This window comes from Pagrus pagrus (assembly GCF_965226575.1).
Source record: "Pagrus pagrus genome assembly, chromosome: 10".
NCBI classification, from domain to species: Eukaryota; Metazoa; Chordata; class Actinopteri; order Spariformes; family Sparidae; genus Pagrus; species Pagrus pagrus.
In genome coordinates, this window is record NC_140194.1 from 1403048 (window position 1) to 1423694 (window position 20647).

At 43.8% G+C, this 20647-nt stretch overlaps 1 protein-coding gene across 3 annotated transcripts in view; it reads left to right on the forward strand.

Annotated features, from left to right (window-relative positions):
- The first annotated feature begins 1320 nt into the window (after positions 1-1320).
- immp2l (inner mitochondrial membrane peptidase subunit 2) overlaps positions 1321-20647 on the forward strand; it is a 124777-nt gene continuing 105450 nt past the window's right edge. Inside the window, exons 1-2 of one of the 3 annotated variants that reach the window (XM_084364730.1) lie at positions 1321-1386; positions 16499-16636. In XM_084364730.1, coding sequence (XP_084220856.1) covers positions 16502-16636 — 135 coding nt within the window. In that variant the 5' untranslated portion in view covers positions 1321-1386; positions 16499-16501. Of the gene's footprint in view, positions 1391-15356; positions 15377-16498; positions 16637-20647 lie in introns of those variants that run through there. The other 2 variants (XM_084364731.1, XM_084364732.1) reach the window with 2 other exon arrangements.

The window sequence follows — 20647 nt, forward strand, 5'->3', positions numbered from 1 at the left end:
CTTTATAAACTGTTGTTGTTGTTGTTGTCTGTGGTCCTGTTCTGTTGGTTTTATTGTATTTTATTGTATTTTTGTATTTTATGTGTATCTGATGTGAGTGGCTTTAGCAGTTATGTGCTGCATCCACAAATAGAGGTTTTCCAAATATGTTTTCCATCTATGAATCTATTCATTGTCTATACAGATTCTTTATTCTTCTTCTCCACATTTCTGCTTGTTCGCACCACAGTTTTGTTCTCCGTGTAAATATCTTTGTATGTTCACTTTGAAAGACACCAGGAGAATAAACAGTATCAGTATTAGCAACCAGAATGTGCCCAGTAGCTGGAGCCCATCAGTAATATCATATATAACCTCTCATTTGTGGTTCCTCAGCAAATATTGTGGAGTGGTAGGAATGGTGGTGTGAGGCTGCCGGTCTGATAATGGCTTCCCTCTACATCCCACTTTTAATTAAGCCCTGAAGGAGAAGCCAGGCTCCTTATCATAAAAGAGCTACGCCTCCTTTCAAACTGCGAGTTCCCGCTTCAGACTGAACTTCTCCTTCATCTCCAGCTCCTCCACTGCTCCTCCTTTTCTCAGGCAGCTTGTGCTCGTACTCTATTTGATCTTAAGCACAGTGTGTTCAGTTGTCCATCAGCATTCGTTTGACAGAACCGTTTTTATAAAGTATAATCACTTTTCTGCCCGAGACATTTTAAGTTATTCTGCTGAGTGTAAAACTCCTCAGTTTAATAAAACTGAAGCAGAATGGAGAGAAACTGAGTCACTGTGGGTTGAAGCTCATTTATGTCCCATTTATGTGTGAAACTTCAACCTCAAATTACATATTTAACACCTGCGGCACACGGTTGAGTCAGACCAGGTGTGTGCTCACACTTTTAGCCCAGCAGCTACAGTAAAGATTTAAAAACAGTGTAACTAAAGGCTTTTTAAATCTATTCAAGAGTCTCCAGCTGCTTCAGGTGTTCAGCAGAACGCTGCAACTCTGTTTTACTGTGAAGCTCCACTTGAGCTGACCTTCATCAGCATGGAGGAGGAGATGAAGACCGAGTTTTCTTTTAACTGTTCCTCTCTAGTTGTGCATGATGAAGCGTGTGGCTGCCTGCAGTGACAGATGGATAAAGTACTAAAGCTAAATTAAAGTTTCTCCAAAGTTGCAATATTTCTCATGTACTGTTTGTTTATGTCATTAACATGCACTACAAACTGAAACAGAAACATTATGTTCATCATCACTGCAGCAGGGTTTAATTTCTCTTTGCTGAACAGTGAACAGACATTACATGTTTCCTTCATCATCAGACGTGAATCCGGCGGCTTTTAGGACCCGGGGGGCGACAGGTGACGTATGTCAACAACAGGAAGCCGGGACACACGCTGCTGGTAGGTGTGTTAGCCTCTGTAGCTTTAGCTTCAGGTTCACGGGTGAAGTTGTGATTGAAACGGCCGCGCAGAGACTTCTTGGTTCTGTCCGGAGTGTTTTAACGACCCGCTGCAGCCGCCATCTTGTTGTGTCCGCGACACTGCTGTTACAAGTCCAGCCGCCGGTTAGCCGCAGCGGCTAGCTGTTAGCACACAGGTCAGACTGCAGCAGGGTGATGACAGCAGCTCCTGGGTTGAGTCAGCTTAAAGGTGGAGATCAGGGATTGTTTGAGGAGAAATGTCGTTAAGGTGGAAGTGAGGACGTGTGTGTGTCTGTGGCCGGTTCGGTTCTGCTGCTGCTGTGAATAAATGTTCGTAAACAGACTGATGGAAAATAAGTGAGTGTGCAGGAGCTGATGTTCAGTGAAGGTCTCAGGTTCTTGTACTTGACCTGAGTGTTTCCTTTGTTTACCACTAACACTCACCAGAGGACATGAGACCACTCACACTTCACTGTATTCTTCTGAGAGCTGCTAGACACTGTACAGTGGAGCTGATCCAGTCAGTTTGAAGATTAGTTGACCAAAACTATTATAATTTTGATAATCGGTAAATTTTTCAAGCAGAAATGACCAGTTGAAGGGTCCATGTTGTCAAGTGCAACACTTTGCCAGTCTTCCTGGTCTTGTATTGAACTGAATATCTTTATGTTTTGGACTTAATATTTCATTTAACCAGGTTAGTCCCACTGAGATCACACATCTGTTTTACAGTGGAGACCTGAGCAAGAAGGGCAGCAACAGTTCAAACAGCAAACTAAGTCTCAAATAATCAGATGAAACATCTGCACACAGACGAGACGACCTGGACCTGCTGCTGTTCAGTGGTTCAGTACTCGATCTGTAGAGCATCACGAGGATCAAGACTGAGATTTCAATATTTCAAAGTAAATGAGTAATAAACACAGTGACAGTACGAGAACAACAGGTTGTAATGAATCTGAGCGCTGTGTGAAACACGCTGTCCAGCATGTGACGACAATGAGCAGACGCATTAACACATCATAATCTATAAGAGGCTAAAAGTTTTTACAGTAAAGTCCTGACGATAGTTTTTGTATTATGCTGGATTTGTGTCCTAAAGGTCGTATTTGTAAGCAAAGTTGATTTTTGAGTCTCATTTCCATATTGTCAACCCGACCCGACCTACAATCAATGAGTCGAGTTGGGAACTAGACACAAAAACAACTTTTCTTACAAACTGAAGGGTCTAACACAGTTTGCAGGTTTAAAAGTGTGTTGGGAGGTCAGTTAAACATTTGCAGGGCTGAATGGGATGTTTTATTTTAGTGCTGCGTCAAATGGAAAATGGAAATTAAATGCTCAAACATTTAAATCACAAAAAATGATATACCGCTACAACTAACGAAACAATCATGAACGTGTTGGCAGGAAGTTATTTACTGTCACAAATGATGAAGAAAAGCAGCAAATCCTCACATTTAAGAAGCTGGAACCAGAAAATATTTGACGTTTTTTCTTGAAATATGACCAAAAAGATGAATTGATTATTGAAATAGTTGGTAAAACTTTTTCCTGCTGTTGTTTGACTGTCAGACGGAGAGATTATAACATCACACCTGCTGCTTCATGAGCGTGTCTCATGTTATAGCTGCTACATTAACAGACCTGTCAGTCAGCAACAACAAATGAAATATAATCACTGAAATGAATTATTGATTAATTCACAGACACAAACCCGATCGACACAAAGTCTGGTCACTGATGAAATGTTTTATCAAACAGAAATATTCTCTTTCAAATGGAAGATTTGCTGTTTGACATTATGATAAGCTGAATACTCTTGTTGCCGTAATAAGACGGTGATTGTAATTCTGGATGTTTTTTCATCTCGTACGCCACAGTGGACGGTGTTTCGCTGTCATGTTGCTGAAAGGTAGTTTTTGCAGCAGACTTGATTAAATATCAGACATTACAGATGTTATCATCAGAGCGGCTGTCCTCCCTCCTCAGGAGCATCAGATTAGCTCTTTGTTGTGGACTCCTGAAGCTGGATGACATTATTACATTTCATCATACAAGCATGAAGACAAACACGGAGACGTGACAGAAAGAGAAGCACAGAAGAAAAACAGTCAGCGAGGGAATCAGACATCCTCACTGCCGCCTCGGCCTCGGCTCTTATCCTGGTTTTAAGAAACCTGAACATTGTTACCATTTGTCTCTTTATGATGGGCTCTCACGTCTCATTCAGCCAGAACAGGAAGACATTTTGGATTTGAGTAGATTGAATGGGTCACGTGACCTGGAAGCTATTGAGAAAAAAATGCTGATTATAAATGAAATCTATTAATTAAAGTGCTGATTCTTTGCAAATACTACAAACAAATCCAACAAAAGCACTAAGATCCAATAAAAATGTGCGTCTCATTCAACCAGAACAGGAAGACATTTTGGATTTGATTAGATTGAGTGGGTCAGATGAGCTGGAAACTACTGAAAACATATAAAATGTGAGTTGCTCTTAAATCCAGTAGTTCATCAGTTCATCATTTTCACAAATCAGAGCAGGCCAGCAGGTACTGAAATGATTGAAAGCTGCTTTGTTTCAGTCGAACAGTAATTTATTGACGGTCCCTCAGTTTCGGTGTGTTTCGAGGGCGACTCGCCCTCCTGTCACTGCTCACACCGGGTAAAACTGACCCTGCTGGATCTGGAGCGAATGTCTGACGAATATCCAACCTAAAAACTAACTTCCAGGTTTCACATCAGCTCGGTCGACATCACCCAGCCCTGGTCCTGGGTTAGATTTCTGCAAACTCTTAATGAAAGCTTCAACACATACATGAGCCCGAGAGCAGCTCTGTGTGTGACTGTTAGACCCGGTTGTGTCAGTGTGTCGTGGTGCTGGTGGACCGTCCTGTTGCTCTGTGATGTTCGGCTGCTAAATAACCTCTGCAGGACGGACGCCGCGCTGCGCTGAGAGACAGGAAACATGAGATTTGAACCTCTTGTTGGGAAAATACTTTCTTTTGTCAAACGTGTCATTGGTTGCTTCCTTTAGATTCATTCTGGAGTGCAGTCCTTTGTGATTTTGCTGTTACGTCTGTTGACGGCTAATTGCTTTGTAACGACTCCACGCAGGAGGAAGATGTTCAGAGGTGGCTCGGCCTGGTTATTTCTGCTTGGTTTTTCGTGCTGTCAAGTGGCTTTCAGCCTGTATTCGTGGCTGCCCGAGCTAATGACTGCATCACTGGCAGCCTAAACTGCCCATTATGCCTCCAAGGTGAGCAGGGATTTTTGTAATGCTTTCCCTGCTGCTGTGGCCTGAAAATTCACGTGTGATGTTCTGCATGAGAGACAAATCCCATTTGTGTCCCCAGCAGTGGGCCTGGATCCTCCCAGCTTACAGTCAACACTGACACCCGTCCAGTAATCACCTTAGTTTTGGCTGAGTGAGCGTGGCCGTGGCCGGCGTCATATGGCGAGGCCCGGCGGTCTGGAGATGAATAAATATACGGTGATAATGTTAAAGAGATTATCCGGCGAATGACTTATTTTATATAAGTTCCTCGTGCAAAGTCAGACCAAATGTCAGACTCGCCAAGACGACTTTTTGTTGCTCCATTAGTGAATACGGCAGAAATACCAGGCTGCTGAACACGGGCGTGAAATCCTGATGTTTTCAGAGACTTTTCCTGCAGCACCACCTTCAGGAACAATGTCCTCTTGTACATGACGAACTCGTAACTCTACTGAGCAGGTGGAAGCAGAAATCTGTCGCCACCTGCACGTTGTTGCTCTCCTTAATGGTGAGAAGTGTGGACGCGAAGTTCAAAACGACAAAGATGGCAGAGCGTCCACAAACACACTGTACATGTTGGTTATGATGTGACGACATCACAAGTCAGAGTGAGAACAGTGTGTAACTAAAGTGGGCCTGTAGAGACGGACTAGTGATGAGATGAGTCTCCGTGTTCGCTGTGAGGACGTTTAATGTCCCCGACAACCTCTGTAGTCTCATTCAGACACTTGTTAGCAACCGCAACTGTTTTTAACACATGAAGAGCTTCATAATTAAACTGTGGGACGTTTAATGATGAATAAAACGTGTAAATATATAAACACACACCTTATTTCACACATTTAACTGAAAACACATTCATAAAACACTACAGACTGCACCACTCTATTGTCGAAAATCAAAATGCACCAGGTGGAAAAAAAGTCCTTGAGAGAAGTAGCATCGTGCTCCCCGCAGCAATCAGAGTTGAAAAGCAGAACAAAAACAGTAAATATTTCATGTTGAGTTGTATTAAAGTCCAGTCACCAGTCGTACCTCTGTCAGGGTGGTGTGTGAGGTCCAGCAGCAGACTGCACGTTACCACCTTCTTCTAGAAGAAGCCACAGATTTCAGTGTTAACATGACTTCAGTGAGCGCAGTAATGCTCCCACAGGGTGAACCTTTCCTCTCACGCCACCTTCAGACCAGTGACTGTATTAATAGTGGACGGAGCTTCTGGGTCTGAAGTGAAGCTGCTGCTGAAGTCCTTTAGTAAAACAGGCGATAGCGCAGGGAATGCTTCAGGACGTGACTACTTTGTGAATGACAAGTCGCAACATGTTACAAAGTAAATTTATTGTCATTTTTTAAATCACAAGAGAGTGTTTGAGTCTTTTGTGCTCCATCTATTTTAGAAAAAGGAGTTTTGATGATGAGTTCAGGAGACTCGCAGCCTGAGGAGTGAAGCTGCTCGGGAGTGTGGAGGTCCAGCAGCAGATACTCCTGTATCTTCTGTCAGAGGGCAGCAGGGTGAACAGACTGTGGCTGGGTGGGTGTCGTCTTTTAGTTTCCATTTGGGCTCTGTGCAGACGTCTCACTTCACTGATGTCACTGATGCCCTGTAGATGGTACCATGATGTTCTGGTGGTTTTAGTCACCCACTGAGGAGCCTTCCTGTCCTGGGCCAGTCTGTGATGTTTCCAGTCAGGATGCTTTCTGTTGCTCCTCTGTAGAAGTTTAACAGAATCTTTGGCCTTCCTAAGTTTCCATTGAGCTTTTTCTGTGCTTTTTTAACCAGGTGGTGATGTGTGATAGGCTCTCAGTGATGGTAATTTCAAGGAGCCTGTAACTGTTGACCTGCTCCACCTCAGCTGCACTGATGTAGAAGCAACAATCAGCTCCTTGGTTTTGCTGACGTTGAGCAGTAGATTGTTCTCGCTGCACCGCTCTGCAAGATTGTTGGTTTCCTCCCGGCGTGACCTCAGTCAGATCCAATCAGCATTATTCTCCCCCCCAAAAAAGATGGCAGCTCAGTGCCAAACTGGAGCCTTCAAAATGGTAGTTCACAAACCAGTGGGTGACGTCATGTTGTGTTTATCTTCAAGGAAGACTGTCATCAAATCTGCAGATGAGCCCTTTAAATTCTGACACCTTGTTCTTTAATCCAGCCTTCAGGACAAACTTTACATCCTGAGCTCCTCTGGTCAGGCTTAATCATCAGGATGTTGTTTGTTCTGTTTGAAACCTTCGTATTTTATTGTGTGATAAACACTGAAGCCTCCAGGGGGCGCAATTAGGGCCTTCCCCAGTACCATTTCCTCCCAACGCGGTGCGTTCGAGCCCGACCACAGCGCCATCAGATCTCCATCTGCAGACGCCTGCCGTCCTTAATGAAGCACTCATCAGGAAAAATCAATCTGTGGGCGCCTCCGGGCCTTCTAATGGAAAAACAAACGTCTCGTCCTTATTGATAATGAGATTCTGTAATTAGAGCTCGAGTTGTTCGGCCGCAGAGACGCACTAAGAGGACAGAGTTGACTTGTTTATCTGAAGTTGGTTATGTTCTGTAATGTTGCTGAGAGACGAACGTGTGCTGCCGTCTCGTATCTGGATAAAAGCTCTGATGAGGAGGCAGCGGCTGAACTCTGGTCTGGACGCAGAGGACTGTCCTACTGGTAATTATGGGTAATCTGCAGGAAAAGTCTGCGTGATGCGATGAAAGTCCATTTCAGTGGCCACCTGGTACTTATCGAAGCAGGTGGAAGTGAACCTCCGGGTCCCGGTCACACCGTGACATTTACTGAACATGCTGGAGCTCTGGCCTTTTACATTCTCCTGAACATGAAGGCAGCTCCTCGTCTGTCCCCGACTTTAAAGGACACGTCCACTGTGAGACGGCTCGCTGCTCATTTCTGTCGCTGTTTCCCAGCTGTTGTGTGGTTGAGAGATATTTATTATTATTTAGGGCCCGAGCAGGGAACCTGCGAGGATCCTATTGTTTTTCAAATGATTATTATTATTATTTATTTATTTATTTTTTTCTTTGTCGCAAATGATCGCATTTTTCACTGCCTGAACATACCCCAAAACTCACCAAACTTGAAATATAGATCAGACCTGGCGAAAAATTTTATAATCTCTTGTTGTTGTGAATTTTCACCACTAGGTGGCGCTATTATCAAGGAAAGTGCGTTTTGGCTTATAACTCCCACATACTTTGTCGCACATTCAAAAACCTCATATCCACACGTTCAGTGAATTGTGCTGTATCTCCTGATGTAGGCCACGCCCATATCCGCCTACCGTTTTTTTTCATCAGCTCGCGAAACGTCGCAAACCTACTTTTTCGAACTCCTCCCAGGCAATTTCATAGATTTGCACCAAACTTTGCACACAGCATCTGTGGACCCTCCTGACAAGAGTTATTAAAAGAATTGTGATAGTCCAAAGAACGCCCAAAATGTAAAACAATAATTTTCTGCACATTGTGGTCAAACAGACAGTCTTCCATATCTTGGTGAAATACGATCCCATTACCACCAAACTTTTGCTAATTGTGTTCCATGGCCCGGTGACAGTTTCTGCAAAATGTGGTGCCAGTCGGCCAATAGGTGGCGCTTTTGACCAAAAAAACGCTTCACTGCCTTCACTTTTGGTTGTAAATTCAGGCTTTCTCCAACAGATGGCAGTGCTGCCTTGCTAATGGATACAAACCTCTGTTTAAGAGTCTGTAGGGTCACGCAGTGTAGTTGTCTTATTATTTGTTCTTCATGGAGTTTGCAGGGAGTTCTTCGAACTTCAGCGTACATGATTTACTACAGGCAGGAGCAGCCCACCCAAACACGGACAGTAAGACATGTGTACACAATAATTGGGCAATGGGCCGGGTAAGCAGCACGCCCAGACAGCAGCACACCCCGACATGCGTGGACTGCGAGGGCCCGTTCATCGCTGCTTGCAGCTTTAATTTTTATTATTTTTTTGTATTTTTTTGTATGTAAATATTAGCATGTTAGCTCAATAGCTTCCAGGTCATGTGATCAATTGACTCAAAATCATGTTGGGATCATGTAACTACACTGGCTGCATGAGTCATGGGTCACCAGATTTGGCCCGCAGGTCGTTACACATGAGTACGTTAATTCGATACTACAACTGCCCTCATGTGCAGCACGATAGCTCAGTAGCGCCCCCTAACGCCCCCTTATGGCTTTTCCCATTAATTTTTTTTCCTTTTCTACGCCTCGTACTTTATTTCACTAGTCCTACAGATTTAACGCCACAGACTTCACACTCACTAAATATCATCTTCAGACCTTGATGATGACACCTTGTCAAAAGCTTTTGCCTCCGATATACATATGTATCATGACCAGACGCACAAAATACCCCTCGGCACCGAAACCCTCAGTCCAACAGGAAGTTGGCCACTTTGGTTCACAGCAGCCATTTTGTCAAACTTGAAGCCCCGCCTCCTACATGCACATTTTTCGGCACGCATAAGTATCATGACCAAACGCACAAAAAAGCCTCTTGGACCCACAACCTCAGTCCAACGGGAAGTTTGCCATTTTGGTTCAAAGTTGGGATGTTGCCGCCATTTCCACCCATTTCCACGGCTCGTACTTTAATTAACTTGCCCTACAGATTTAAAGCCACAGACTTCACAGTCACTAAGACTCATCCTCATACCTTGATGATGAAGAGTTGTAAAAAGCTTTCTCCTACGTTATTCCTGGTGGGCATGACAGTCTGAACTGTCAATGCTTGGCCACTGTACGAGCCACGTCAATGTGTGGTGTGTGTTGGACACAAACTGTCCACTAGGTGGCTACGTTGTGTTGTGGGTCAGTCTGATATCAATCAATCAGACGTCATTTATATCGCACATTTAATACAAATACAATGTAGCACAAAGAGCTTCACACAATAAAAGCAAGCACAACAAAACAGAAGTGAAACCATTTCTGCCAAAAAACAGAACAAAAGATCGAAGAGTTGGTAACGATAAAAAATGTAAAAACTCAAGTTAAAATGAGAACATGAAGACAAAATCTACACATTTTAGGTCTTTTTATTTTCCTGGCAAAAATAAGTTTCCATATATTTCTGAGGCGAGTGGACACTGTAGTGCTCACAAGTCCTCAACAAGACCAGCATCTGTCCCAAATGTTCCAGCAGAACCACATGTTGATTAACCTGAACACAAGCAGCGGTTCATCACTTGTCAGATGTTCCAGATGTTCCAGATGTTATCAGCAGAGCTGCTGTCTGCTGTCACATTACTTCTTTGTTGTCGACTCAACCAACTGACGTGACATTAATTATGATTATACAAGTGTACAAGTAAGTAAACTGGATGAGAAATACATGACAAAAGAAATGTATCCAAACAGCAAAGTCAGTTTTTTAATGACTTATCCACCTTTTAATGAGGACATTCTGTCACTGACCTCTGCCATGTAGGTTCATCATATACTGTGTCAGTGCTGGAGTACAATTTAAAGATGTTTTCACTCTTGAATAACGTATAGAGAGTGAATATAGTGAATATGGAGCGCCATTTTTCATGTGATGAAGTCACATTTACTCTCGGGGTAGATCAGTTCTCTTCCCTGGTCCATTATCGGGCCGATATCCAGCGTTTTCTGAATCTGCAAAGTAATTAGTTACTAAGTGTGTCGTATAAACGTAGTGGAGAGGAAGTGTAAAGTAGCAGAAACAGGAAATACTCAAGTAAAGTACCTAAAAATGAGAACAGTACTTGAGTAAATAGATTTTAATTTGTACTGCACATGAATATCGGTCCCAAATATCAGTTTCCAGTCCGCTTGATTTCTAATAATCAGCGTCAGCCCTGAAGAAGTCACCTCAGTCGACGCCTAATATATTCACGTGTTTTTTATCTGATGATTTCTTTAAGTTGAAGGCCTCTCTGAACTTAACTCCTCAAACCGTACCTTAATTAAAACTCTAATTAGCTGCTGCATTTCAATCAGTTACCTAAACACACCATCAGTTGGCCTCTTCCTCGCCCTCCTCTTCCTCTTCCCCTGCCACAGCTCTCACTCTTTAAAGTCAAACTTATTTGTAGGTCAGGGCTTTTTTATACGGCTCCCCTTCTGCTTCCCCTGCAAAGCCCAGAACTGCTGCCGAGGCAGAAGTGGAGCTGGTTTGGGGGAAATCTCACAGCGGCCGGCTGTAATCAGCGTCCCCGCTGCCTTGCTGCATCCTCCCCTGTGGATTTATCGGTCTGGAAAAGCTTTGGAACGCCAACATTAGTCACCGGCTGAGATGGAGTCCAGCCCAGAGACCCAGAAATTCAATTCTAGCAATCGGAGCAAAAGCACACCACAACGTCTCCGCTTGATCGTGGCTGATATGCTGACCTGAGGTCTGCTTCAGGGCTCTCCGCTCACTGCATTTGATATTTATACCTTCTGTATCTGGCTCATCTGAATAAATTGGAAATGGTTAGTGGAATTGGGTTTGTTGAACTCCTGACAGATCTCCGAGGAGCTCCTTTTCGACATAAAGAGGCCTCCTCATCCTGAGCCGACATGGAGCGCTGCTCTTTAACTTCAGTCTGCTCTTTTTATGGCTCTGATATAAAAGCAGGAGCTCTTATATCTGCGCCCGTCGCAGTCTAATAACTCCCAATAAGTGTTTGTTTATGATAACCTGTCTGGTCTATTGCTAGACCTTGTTACAGAGCTGCTTCTGCATATTGGGCGCCGGCATGAATAACAATGGTGAGAGAGAGAGATGCGCTGCATTAACTCGTTTGTCACTATGTCCACAATATTAATGCCTTTTCTGCAGACTTGATAAAGAGCGCTCCCCCAGCGGAGCTCACTTTAATGTGCTGGAGTGCAGTTGTCATCACGTCATAAACAAAGACACAGCGGGGCAGCCAGCTGATCCAGGAACAGTGAAACTACAACCTGTATCGGTTCGATCACAGAGAACCGGAGGGAGACGGGAGGATTTCCATAAAGGTCCTTAATTACCTCTCGTTCTTATTCTCTTCATGCTTTTATTCTAGCTTTTTGGATGCAGTAGCAGCTGAGTTGCTCCTCCTCATCCTTCACATGGAAGGAACCGGTGCTCTGATGGCGTCTCGTACTGATCTGTCCTCTGACCTCTAAATCACCGCCCACATGTTTGATTTTTCACTGATTCAAGTCCATGTTGTTGTTGTGTCACTGACAGCTTTATCAGCTCATGATGCTTTGTCACGTCCCTCTGTGTCTTACAGAGATACATAAGAGCCTCTTCACTGTCAGTATGGCTGCATCCAAATATCTGGACTTCACTGCACTTGCAGAACTGAGGACTTTTGTGGGCTCATTTGCAGGAAGTCTGCGAGTGTTGAGGGCGGTCCAAACCCGCAATCTATCCAGTCCACAAGGGCTCTCAAGTGACTTCCAGAGAATCCTCCTGGAGAACCGACTTCACCAGACTTCAGAGTTTAATTACCCACAGTTCATTGGGACACGGACGTGACGTTGTAGATCAGAACTTATACTTCTACCCAACCATCCACCAAGACCTCCTCCTTATGCTCCTATGTGACATTACATAACTTCCTCCTTTGCTGCCGTAATAATTACAACAGCCACTAGAGGTCGCCGCCCAACAACAAACATCAGTATGAGTCGTAATAAGCTGCTTTCACAGTCACGTGTGGTTGTGTTTCAGATGAAGATGCTGCTGGATCGTGCAGCTGTCGGGTGGTACAACCCAAAGTTCAGTAGTTTTTCTTTTTAATCAAACAGCTCGGACATGGACGATCATACCTGATCTGAGACAAAGTGCTGACTGTGCAGGAATTGATTATTGATTGATTTGATTATCATTGAAAATGACTGTGTATCTGTGTGAATCACACAACACTACCTCTGTTTTTTGTATTGTAAGAAAATTCAGCCAAGCTGACGGCAGATGAAACTGTTGAGTGAACAATATTAAAAATGACAATTTGCCAATAACTCATTTGGCTGATTTAATTAAGCAGTTAATGTTTTGCCAAATCAATTTGTCTTTAAAATGAAAAGGTCAAACATCTGCTGGTTGCAGCTTCTAGATGTTATATAATAACATAATAACATAATTCTGAATTGTTTTTGTTCCAATTAAATCAGCAAATTAAAGTTTTAAAAGTTTAAAATAACGACAATAAACATGATTTAGTTGTTGTCATGTCCATAAGCCACTGTAAGAACTGTCAGCCGGCTCACTGTGGTTCTCACAAGTCCACGTTGTGGAGACACGGTAAGTTTTCACCTGACGGCAGTAAAACTCTTTTTTAATTGAAACCTTAAAGAAAAAGTAGGTTGCGAGTGTCTTCCTGTGTTATAATGTGGACATTTAGCTAACAAGGTGAGAGAGATTTTTCATTTCTCTGTGACTTTGAAGTGGGACCTGCTGTGTCAGCCACATCGTTTTAAATGTGCCGACAGGAAACTACAGGAAACAAGGTCGTTTTAGTGCGAGCGCTGCGGGGCTCCGAGGTGTCGGCGCTCAAACGACTCGGCTGTAAAAGTGAGCGGAAACCTTGAAGCTCCACGTCGAGCTTCCTCTGATGATACACTTGTTCTCTGTGAGTGCAGTTATGCGGCGAGCTGTATGGAAGTGTAATGGCAATATGTTCACGTCAGGACGGATTGTTATGCTAGAATAGATTTTCTGCTCCGGCGCTGGAGTTTCCTCCCTCCAGCACATGGTGGGTAACTGATGTCTTACAAAGCCCGGCGGAGGCAGATCACCGTGTTTAATAGGACGTAACGTACACTGAGGCCGGGAACACGTCGCTTTGTTTGAGGAGGCTGGAGCACTGTGTGTGTCAGTGTGTGTGATCACAGATCTGTAGGTGTGTGTGTCTGTGATGTGTACAACTACAGTGTTTTAGTATTAGACAGTAGTTAAAAACTTGCAGATGGAAGGTTTCCAGACGCAGCACCTTGCTCAGGGTCTGCATGTTGTTTCATGAACTCACCTGATTCATACTAAATATCCAGGTTGGAGAGAGGTTCATCCTCAGAGGAGAACTTAAAGGAAAAATCATCATCTCCTCCCTCCATGCTGATGGAAAGTCCACAAACCATTTCTGGAGACTTTGATTACACCGAACAAGCTGTTTGGAGCATTTGATGTTCTTTCTTAAAACCAGCTGATAACTAATTCTCAATTGCAGAGTAGTCTGGTTTGTCTCAACTCACTTGAATTTCCCAGGGGATGTTATGAACAGGCGCAGACCATAATGCCTCTTAAAACTTACAACAAATCAGAGTAACGAAACATGCGGCGTGGCGCTGAGTGACAGAATCCTGGTTCATATTTCTGCACTACCTAGTTTGACTATTAATCAGTGTTTCGTAGCCTGGACAGACGTGCAACCAATCAGAGCCCCGACGTGTATGATGTGTGGCGGTCACACTCCTCCGTCAGTCGTCGTATCAAACCTGCCCCGTTTTATTTAAATACTTTCTGAATGGCGTGACACTGACAGATCAGTCTGAAATCTGTCTGAATGGTCGGGGGGCCATGTCAAGGAAACAAAACACGAGCTCGGCAGATTCGTCTGGTTCTGAGGTTAAATATATGTTGTATAATATATGTCAACTCCTTTTAAGTTTTTGAGAAATGGACAGTGTCGGCATCCAATCATGCTCAGGTCCGTACTGTTTGTACAACGTCTTTACTGGAGAATTAAACCTTTACCTTCCTGACAACACTTAAAGTTGTCACTCTGCACACGTGTCTGTCAGGTGGTCGGCAGTCGCGCTGTAGAGACATCACATCATCGTGAAGAGAAATACAGATTAGCTTCTGTTTTTCTGTAACAGTTCACGGCTGCAGTGATGGAGTACAGATGGGGAAACCGTTGAGGGAGTGCGCTGTGGTTTTGATGATGTTTCATTTGAAGTTTTGTGATGTGGAGGTAATAGCTGTAGCAGATCTCTAGAGTGAGGACAGTGGTCGTCCAGACGAGGCTGTTAGCTGTTTGCTGAAGGCAGCGGTGCATGGCTGCGGCTGCTGCTGCCGGCTGGTCGGTCATTTCACGCCTGTCTGGGCTTCCTGGAGCGCGCTGTGAAAAGCAGAGTGGATGAAAAACTCTGTCTGGGGAGAACAGGCGCGGCGTGATGTGTTTTCTGTGCCCAGTCGTCAAACCTGCGGTGAAAATTGACAGGAGGAGCCCTGCTTTTTGTGACGCCTGAGTTCCTGTATGTTGTAGTCAGTCAGGCTCATGCTGTGATTGAGCTCCATCATTACATGAGTTCGACTGATACATGGAGGAAACTGTCCCTTTATTGGAAAAGGATGTTATCCATTCTAATAAGATGGCGTGTGGGTGGTTGCAGAGGCCTTCAGGGCTTCAGTGGCAGTCAAGAACCCAACAAAGGTCAGCTGATGATGAGCAGAGAAGATAAGAGGAAAGTTTAAGTTAATTTGATGTTCCTCCTCAGAAGCTCCAGTTTGCCCAGTTGTAATGAAACTGGTGATGCTCATATCAGATTTTTTTTTCTCCAGAGCACTTTAAGGACTCTTGTCTGTGCTGGCAGCAGCTGGAAACAGCAGCCGGAGGGCTCGAAACATGGAAATGTGAACATCTACAATTCACTGACAACTGGGCGAGCTCCCTCTGCTGAGGAGGCTCGCGTGATCCGCTCAGAAGATCCAGAACAGCTGCGACACCGAGCTACTGGTGAGGCTCAAGAATGGACTTTGAGCTGGTATTAACAGAACATCTGGACGTCTGATCCATGGACCTTTACGTTTACAATCTGTATAAATGAGTGCAGGGCTCAACAGCAGCAGTTGCTATTTGCGACCAGTTTGAGCGCTTTGGTTGCTGCTGGTTTCTGAATGCAACGTGCACCTCAGCATCTTTTGATATTTGATGCATTCGTGACATTTAAATGCTTTTACAGCTGGAAGAAAAACTACATACTTGTGTGAATTGCATGCACATGTCATCTGATGGTTTTCTTCATCGGATGAACTTAAAGGTCCGTCAATACTCTGATGCCTGCACATGTTTTGAAAGAGTTCCTGGTCGCTCGTCTCTCCTCCCGTCCACAGTAGCTGTGCACTCATCTTTTTCTAAAAGGATTTCACTTTAGATGAAGAGATTCAGGACACAATCCAGTGTCCTCGTTCTGTTTTAAGATATTTTCTTAACTTCAACAGGTCAGGAGGTTTTCCTGTGTGTAGGTTTACGCTGGTGTTGTGTCACACCAACAAACCTACATGCAACTACCAGAACATGAGACGTATCAGGATGCAGCGAGTAACAAATAATGAGTTTATATTAAAAAGACAAACCTGCCTCATTTGAACCTCTCAGACTCTGAGTTTATGAGTCCCTGGACATAAAATTGCGATCACTGGCCTGAACAGGTCTATTTTTAGCCTCCTGATGAGAAGGAACAACTTCACATGCTTTGAAAAATTAATTTCTATGTGAAGTCCAGAAACACTCACACTGATCCCAAGTCACTTCCAGAAACACCTACTTTTCTACCTTTGTTATGCTGCTCTGTGGTTTGTCTGAGCTTATTCCTGTAAATGTATATCGCTGGTTTCGTCCACTCAACACATGCTCGTGCTGTAATTGTCGTCTTTTCCCACGTTTCCTCTGATCTCCTCCCTCTGTAGTTTCCTGTTACTCTCCTGCTGCTGCATCGACCTGCTCCCCCCAGAGAGATCAATAAAGTTTAATCTAACATCGTCTAATCTAATCCGAGCGCTGTTTAGTTTCCTGTGTGTCGTCGTGGTTCTGATGATGTTGCTTTCCTGTTTTTGTTTTTTGCTGTTTCCTGTCCAGGTGATGGCTCAGCAGGCGACGGCGGGGAGGCGCTACCTGAAGGCGTTCGTCAGCGGCTTCTTCGTTGCCGTTCCCGTCACCGTCACAGTCCTCGATCGATTCGCCTACGTGGCGCGAGTGGAGGGAGCGTCGATGCAGGTGAGATGTTACAGCGCATCCACCAATCAGAGTGAGAGAGAAGTCCTGTGACTGATCTGAGGTCAGCAGGGAGACATGTCTTCATCTCAAACCACTGATAACAAAACAGTCAGATTTTACAGCATCCTGACAACATCAGCGGCAGAGAGAAGACGGGCTGTGTTTGTATCTTAAAGCTGAACATCTGGTCATTTCTGAGTCATCTACTCCAAGAAGCTGCTCGTCTGTGTGAGCAGCAACATGAGGCCGACTGGTCAGAGGAGAAGAAATGACTGCTGCTCACAGAACATATATATTTTATATACATCATCAAATCTAAATGTGCATGATTCTCACTGAGGTTGCACATGTATTTTTTATATTTTTTTTGATGACAGAACAACCCGATCAAAACGCTTTTGATGATACAGTTTGGAGACCTGCGTCATCAGGAGCTGGTTACTAAAAGATCAATAAACGACCTCCAGGTTCTCAAGTCGTCTCTTAACGATCGTCACATATGTACATTAAAACTAGTTTGGCTAGTGGTCGTCATTCCTCCTGTTTAAAGTAAAGTAGAAGTAAAGATATTGTGTTAAAATGTTACTTTGGTGAAAGTTAAAGGGTTACTCTGTTTTGTTGAAGAAATGTTAATGAGCAGAGAAAGATCCTCACTGACTGATAAACAAACAAACTAAATAAACAAACTCTCTTTGTTTTCATGACTGAATAAACAAACTGAGCTTAAAGGACAAAAACACAGTTTATACTGTTTTACTTTGTTTATATGTGGCGGACCCTGCCACCTTTCTAGCTTCAAACAGTGTTGTGGGACCTTATTTTCCTGAGAACAGCTTGTTTATTCACTGATGGAGAAAGTTTGTATTATGACCTCATTAATATTGTAAATACTAAAATTCTGAGTTTGAATTTTTTCCAAAACTACAGAATGCCCCTTTAATGTCCCCCATAGGAATATTACTTGAGTAAATGTTCATTACTTTGGCTCTGATGCATTCTGCAAAGTAACTAGTAACTATTGATCAATTAAACGTAGCACAGTGGAAGTGTGACGTGGCAGAAAATGGAAAAACTCAAACTGTACTTGAGTAAATGTACTTAGTTACATTCCGTCACTGTCTGTTGGTGTGGAGTTAGACAGTAGTGAGCTGAGCTCTGTAGCTGCTCCTCTTCTCTGCTGCAGGCTACGTTAGCTGCTACTAGCATACAAACTACAGCAAAGCCCTCACAGGCAAGTCTCGCCACTCGGCAGCCATCTTGGCACCGCAGGACCAGGCCCGTGTCTAAATGGACCGGGGAGAGAGCCAGAACATGGCTTCTTAAAAACTGCTTGTTTAGAATCAGCATTCAAATGTAAATTTAAACACGCGCTCAGAAAGTGACTTCGACACGCGGTTAAACCTGTAGTTTCATGTTGCAGAAGACAAACACTCTTATTTTTATTAAACATTTAATTCTCGGCGACACAGGAAACGAGCTTCTCATCGGAGGAGCAGAGATGGAAGAGGAAAAACAAAAAAACAAATAAGAGCCTGTTGGGTTTTGACCGAGTTGGTTTCCTGTCGTGCAGCGTATCATCCCCAACGTGCGTTGCATTATGCATTAAACAATCTGCTCTCTATTTTTAATGAGCATGAATATTAAAGCCGCATGTTGCTCTTTGGTTCATGTTGTATATTCATGTAACTGTGTGTGCTGGGTCAGGAAGTCGACCTCGGCGAGGGTTTCTGAAGAGTTTGAGACTCTGATCAGAACTTCTGAAATCATTAAGGAAACGACTGAACAACGAGGAGGAAGCAGGTTCACTAAACGAGATGTTCACTCTGAATCCTTCAGCTGGAGCTCCGTCACACGGCTCCCAGCTTCGCTCCGCTTCAGGTTTGAGTCTGTTTCGTCTGTATTGTCTGTCTGGTTCAATAAAACGTTGCTGTTATTAAAAGGTAAACACTGAATGACCCCGACAGCAGCACTCAGCCGTCTGCTGCCGGATGCTATCTTGTTTGCGAGACATCAAAATATTCCCATGATGCCGTCTGACAGCACATCAGGTGAAAGATCTTGTGATCCTGATGCTGCTGCTCACCGTGTGCTCCGTCTGTTATCTTTGTGATACAAACACACTAATGATCAGTGTGTGTTGGTGTGTGTTGGCTCAGATTCCTCCTTTGTGCTGCAAAGTCCCAGAAACAGTTAAAGTGACAAACTGATGACGTCTCGCAGGTTGAAGAAACATCTGTGTGTGTCGGTGCTCGTGTTCAGCCGTGATAGGAGCGCGGCTCTGGGGACGCCAGTGTTGGTCTGATGGTCCATCACAAATATCTCCACAGCTTCCCGATGGGTGATGAGATGATTTTATAGAGGCTTATGAAAAAAACACTTTGATCCAACTTTCCATTCAGCAGCATCATCATGTCAAAACTTTAATTTCTCAGAAAAGCTTTGGTGATGATCTCAGCTTCATGTCCTGAGCTGAGCTGTGTGTTCAGTGGTCGTTAGCCATGAATCTGTTTGTGAGACCTGGACACGAGGTCCTGGCTGCACTGGTTCCAGTTTCACCCAGTGGCCACTCGCGGTGCTGCAAGAAATTACACTGCAGCACAGTTAGACCGCCATTAAAGAAGAGACGACGTCTGTAAAACTGTCGACAGGAAACCTCCAACTGCAAACAAGATAAGTTATGACTCTTTCTGTTGTGAATGTTTCGTCCATGGAAGTTTTATTTTCGTAAAACTTTCCTCAAGCCGAGAAAAGCGATTTAAAAATCTGTCATCGTCACAATGTGAAGTGAACGGGCTGCGTAAGATTCAAGATTTAATTTATTGTCATTTCTTTGTGCACTTGCAAAATTCTGTCGTCATTTCCAGCCGTAACTGTAACATGTAAGGATCTACAATCTAAACCACGGCGGTCTGACCTAACTTCCATTTCTGCTGTGATTATTCGATGCACTGTGTTGCTTTGCTAGCGTCTTTGATAGCAACATCCCTGCTAGTTTGGGGGAAACTCAGGCTGTCGCTTTCTTTTCGTCTGTTCAGTCTCCAACAAAACGCCGATGAACGTTTTGTTATTGATGAGCGATGTGAAAGCGTCACACATGCATTTAACAAACATCGTGACTGATTCTATCATGCGTAAAATGTTTAAATGTGGTTTTTGCACTAATTTAAAAAAACAAGGTATCACATGAGGTTAAGAGAAGGTGGATTAAGTTACATTTAGACTGAACCAGGCTGGTTGTTTCTTCCTTTCTGGTGTCATCAATCTCTTCTCATCGAACTCTGGACCGAACTTCAAGTGTAGCAGTAATAAGTTGTCAGTGGCCGTCATCACATCACACGTCACAGTGAGGTCGATCTGAAGATGTCGTCAGCGTTTCCTCAAAGTCAGACGGGTTGATTGTTTAGAGACGTTTCAGCAGCAGGTTCATCACAGAGCAGAAAACACACACACACACACACACACACACACACACACCCCCCTCATCCTTTTAGCAGGGCTTGGGTTGTTGTCATGGAAACAGTGTTTTCCGAGCTGCAGATTGACGGACGGTGATGAATATGTACGCTCTCACTTCTTAATTTATGTCAGATAAAAAGACGAGCTCGTGATTGTCTCAGCTCAGTTTGATAAAAGTAAATGAATCTTATTATTTATCGTTATGAACTGCAGCAGAGGAGCTGCACAAACTGAGCACGCTCATTTAAACGTCTGTATTTAATCGCCTCCTGTGGTTGTGTTAATTGTTTTCATCGATCGCTGCTTATCTGCCAGTCAGGTCCAAAAGTCTGAGACCACGAGTCAAAACAATAATAATTTTAGTCCATTTTTATTTAATTACAAATAATAATATCAGTTTAACAGGTTGAGTGAAAAGTTGAATCTTTAAAAATGTGTCCATCAGTCTCAGGATCTGTCAGTATGTCAGTATCTCTCGCTGAGAAAGATCCTCTTCACTTCGAAAAGCATCTTGACTCCTGACGCTCTCATTTAGGGCAGCGTGCTCCCGTGTCT